Here is a 4,516-nt window from a genome sequence, read left to right as displayed (position 1 = left end):
ATGTTGTTAAAATAAAATGAACAGTCCAATGATCATTTTAATGATATGTATAAAGACTGCAAAGGCTGAAAAATCTTGAAGTCTGTATGAAATTGGAGATAGTTTGAGGATTAAATTTTTTATGCTTTTTAAGTTCAAAAAAGGTGGGGTCGTATTATACATGAGATCGTATCATACACGAATAAATACGGTATATCCCCCAACATCACAGTCTGTGCGTTTCTAGTACGGGAGATTCCATCCAAGRTCCCTGACAGCTTTACACAGGCCCGGACTGCTGTCAGGATCGCTTTCATTTTCTGAWAAGCCAGAACTCCTCCACAGCCGATCAGCAGGAATCCGGAATGTAATCCGGAAATAATGGAGTAATTCTTGGAAAAAAGAGTTGAGAAACCAAACAATATGGAACCTGAGCACATGAAGTTATTGTTATACATTTCAGCAACATAAACCAGGAAATGTTTGCACCGTGCCTCATTTCAGAGCCTCTAACCAACAAATGAAATAATTTCTAAAGTGATGCAATATCAGCTGTCAACAGACCTGAGCGTCTTTACATGTGCAGCTGTGACATAGATGAAGTTTCCACATGATAGTACCTAAACAGGTTTCTTTTGTTAAAAGACAATAAGCCAAGTCATTGGGTGACAATGAAAGAAGTGTTCTTTCTGCACCTCTTGTTTCAACATCCAGGAAGTGTTCCTGAAAATGGAAAATCTTAAACTGAACAAAGGTTCAGCTGTATAAAAACAGTTGTTTGCAGTAGTTTACATACCAGATCATTCATCCATCCCTTATATTTTCCTGCTTCTTCCTTCCCGGGTCYCAGGGGTCATTGCTGCCCARYTSCAGCAGTCACAGTGCGAGAGGCAGTGTACTTCCTGGYCAGGTTGCAAGTCCATAAAATTATTACTTTAAAACTCTAGAAATAATGATTTATAATTAAGAAGTACTTGAACAGACATAATTTATGTAGAATGTCTACATATGGTAAATAAAATGGTACAAACATCATAAAACTAAAAACAGAAATAATTTACAGAATAAAATTGTAATGGACTTGCGACCTGTCCAGGGTGTATCCCACCCCTCGCACAGTGACTGCTGGATATGAGCACCAGTGTCNATTATTACTTTAAAACTCTAGAAATAATGATTTATAATTAAGAAGTACTTGAACAGACATAATTTATGTAGAATGTCTACATATGGTAAATAAAACAGACCAAAGCATGAATGGTTGTTAACAGAAATAATTTACAGAAGTAAATTGTAATGGACTTGCGACCTGTCCAGGGTGTATCCCACCCCTCGCACAGTGACTGCTGGATATGAGCACCAGTGTCCCCCCTGACTCTGAAAGGAAGAAGTGGGTGTAGATGATGGATGGATGGATTTACAGAATTGTAGAGGTAAAATAAACAAATGATTAAACATTTACAGTAAATAAGAATAAAGCAAATAAAACTAGAGGCCAGACTAAATATAACAGAGGCATCACCAGCTCTTATTTGAGGGCAGGTATAACTTAGTTTGAAAGGCTGATTTAAAACATAAGGCCTAGAGTTTGCTTTTAAAAAATATTCTACCCTCATGTTTTGTGAAAGCTTCTTTTTATGTCCCATTATGAAACATACTTCACCTTTGCTGTTAGTCCTTATTTTGGATTTAATCAAAAAAAAACTTTAAGAGGACCTGAAAGGTGTTTGGTTGTGATAAGTACTTAGAATCACAAAGACTTCTGCAACAAACAGCAGATACAGAAGACATAAAATGGAATTATGTACAAAAGGAATAAGTTCCCAAAAGATGTCATTTTAGGATAAAATCTCTGACTCTAGTGTTTCACTGACATCAGTTTGTGTGTATTTTTCCACCATGGGGTCTTCTAATCTTGAACACTGACAGCATTGTGCAATAGTTCCAAGAATGAATGAATGAACGAATCAATGAATTAATGAATTAATGTCATTTTCCAAAATGGTCTTTGTCAATAAATCTTCAGGCTTTCCTWAGATTTTGGCTGCTTTTCCACTCATTTTTAGTCCAGTACTTGATCATTTGCAGAGAAAAGTTTTAATATCTAGACTTAAAAATCTGCCTTGTGTGCACATGTAACAGCTTTGCACGGAAACTATTTTAAATGTTATTTCTAAGCATTTCACTAACAGCAGCTTGTCACAAACACAAAATTTGTTCCCATTTCCTTAGCTGAAAAAAATAATTGGTAAGTTAATTGGAACTATTAACAAAAAAATGCTATACTTTTGCAAGATCATGGGAAGTATGGTGGATCTTTTCATTTCTGTCCAACTCTGGCAGCTTGTTTAGGATTATTGTCTCACTTTACAGAACACATCACCTCTGAATCATAAAATACAGTAGGTCTTTCATGTTGTTGGTGCACATGGACAAAATGAATCTAACTTTTTTGCTTTTAATGACCTTTACTAAGTATTTGATCTTCTTAATGTCTTGAATACAGCACAACTAAACAAAAGAGATAAGACAGTTATTACGAATATCAAGGCTTTTATTTGTCAGTATGTTTTGTTTTGTAATAGCATTACGAAACATGGTAATGAGATTTATTTTAAATATTCAGGATATGTTAATGCATTTTGTTTTTATCCTAAAAATGAATGTTTCTGAAAACAGTTTAGTCTCTCTTTGCATTTCTAAATAAAATGAGCTGAAACTGTTTTTTTCCAAACAGAGCTCCAACACTGGCTGATCTTATCTACTCTGCCTCAATCGAGAGCAAATGACTTTAATTACAGTCATTTTGGTTTAAGCTTTTCACAGTGAAAACACTCGTTTTGGGCTGCAGAGTGTGAGTGTGTAGGGAGGTCAGAGGGTGCGTTTTCACGTTTGAAAACAAGCTTTAAAAAGACGTGTCAGCTGTCGACTGAGTGTAGTTTGACACTTCAATCAGGTTGTGATCCGGGTCTCTGAAGTAAAGCGAGGTGATGGGCCCCATGGCCCCGGTCCTTTCTATGGGTCCCTCTTCAATCTCCACCCCACAATCCTGCAGAGGACAGAGGACATCAACCAGTGCCCAGAATTTATTTCATCAACACCCAACTCGTTTTTGAAATGATAAGGAAATCCAAACTTGGTGACTTTGGTAATTGAACCTAGTTTTGCTGATAAATACCTTGAGATGAGCAGCTACTGAAGACAGAGGGGTTTTTGTAATAAGACACAGGTCTGCAGATCCTGAAGTTGGATGCTTGGCTTTTGGTTCAAATTCTTGTCCCACCTGGTGAAGGTTAAACTTCTGTTGACCAAACCCAAGAGCCTTACGGTTTCCCTGGAAAATGCAAACAGAAAATCCATTGCAGTTATAAATAAATAAATAAATAAATAAATAAATAAATANGATAGATAGATAGATAGATAGATAGATAGATAGATAGATAGATAGATAGATAGATAGATAGATAGATAGATAGATAGATAGGGGAAGTGTAACAGCTGAATAACAGTCAAAGTCTGCCACCTAGTGGTTGTTTATGAGACTTTTCTCAGATTTTTATGTAAATAAACCACTGAAGGTGTGATAAATTCGTCAAGATTGTTCATTTTAAAACATTATTAGCACTAATCTTACTTTGTAATGAGCTTCGATGGGCTGACACGTACCCTAAAAGTGACAACTTCCATCCCAAGAACTGAGGAATAAAAGTTGATTGTGTCTGGTACACTTTTCACCGTCAGCACCAAATGATCCAGATGACTCACTTCAACCGGACAGGCTGCTTTAAACCTAAACCCGTGTTGGGTTTGAATGGGAATTATCTGCAACAGATAAGAAAAAAAAAATGCATTACGAATGGATCACATGCAGACTGTTCTTTGTATGGTCTGATCTCATGGTTATATAGCGCTACTCAGTGGTGAAGAAGCGCTATAGCACCCAATAAGTTATTTAAACGAAAAATAAAAGTCGAGAAATTCAGCAAAACGGATATTCGCATCAATTTAGCACCGACAGTAGACTGTGGCTTTTGAACTTTATTTTTGTTGGCTTTCAAATATCGATTCGTGGCGACTGGCGAGGAATTGGAAAACACGGAAGTAAAGGCATAACAGCTTTCCTACTTGTTTCGTTCATTTATTTATTTTAAATCGATGGCTAAAAGGCAAAAGCAAATATGAGCTAAACGAAAAGACAGGAAGTTGGTTTACCTTAGAACATTTTTGAAAATGCCACAAACGACTTCCAGCAGCTCGGAGCGCCATCCTTGGATCTTTGATGTGGTGCGTTCAKGTCCGTCGGTACTACCTCGTTTGTCTTCAAATGAATACAAATAAAACAAAGAAAATACMTTTAACGATCTGTGGAATGGACGCGACTACAATTATATTAACCCGCTGTTGTATGTTTCAAATGTAGTGTATAAAAATATAAACGTGCAGTGCTTTTTCTTCAGTGGGTTTTCTCATTTGATTTTACCAACTGGCACTAAATCCTGATTGACCCCAAACACACCATATTTCTCAAGAGCAAACT

General features: G+C 36.5%; 1 protein-coding gene across 1 annotated transcript; it reads right to left on the bottom strand.

The window, feature by feature from the left end:
* Nucleotides 1-2,512: 2,512 nt before the first annotated feature.
* On the bottom strand, nucleotides 2,513-4,299 carry glod5 (glyoxalase domain containing 5). The gene is made up of 4 exons (XM_014009173.1): nucleotides 4,192-4,299; nucleotides 3,646-3,801; nucleotides 3,158-3,313; nucleotides 2,513-3,028 (listed from the first exon to the last, which is right to left on the bottom strand). Exons 1-4 carry the CDS (start codon nucleotides 4,243-4,245, stop codon nucleotides 2,885-2,887), a joined length of 510 nt encoding a protein of 169 aa, XP_013864627.1. The 5' UTR covers nucleotides 4,246-4,299; the 3' UTR covers nucleotides 2,513-2,884.
* Nucleotides 4,300-4,516: the final 217 nt, after the last annotated feature.

This window comes from Austrofundulus limnaeus, unplaced genomic scaffold (genome assembly GCF_001266775.1).
Source record: "Austrofundulus limnaeus strain Quisiro unplaced genomic scaffold, Austrofundulus_limnaeus-1.0 Scaffold1, whole genome shotgun sequence".
NCBI classification, from domain to species: Eukaryota; Metazoa; Chordata; class Actinopteri; order Cyprinodontiformes; family Rivulidae; genus Austrofundulus; species Austrofundulus limnaeus.
The sequence above is the reverse complement of the archived record's forward strand: the minus strand, read 5'-3'. Positions and strand labels throughout refer to the sequence as shown.

Bases quoted from the DNA above. Each gene is read 5' to 3' on its own strand.
- glod5 (XM_014009173.1), bottom strand. From the start codon at position 4,245: ATGGCGCTCCGAGCTGCTGGAAGTCGTTTGTGGCATTTTCAAAAATGT. The intron at 3,802-4,191 runs GTAAACCAACTT...TATCTGTTGCAG, and splicing joins ATTTTCAAAAATGTTCTAAG to ATAATTCCCATTCAAACCCA. The intron at 3,314-3,645 runs GTACGTGTCAGC...TGCATTTTCCAG, and splicing joins TGGAAGTTGTCACTTTTAGG to GGAAACCGTAAGGCTCTTGG.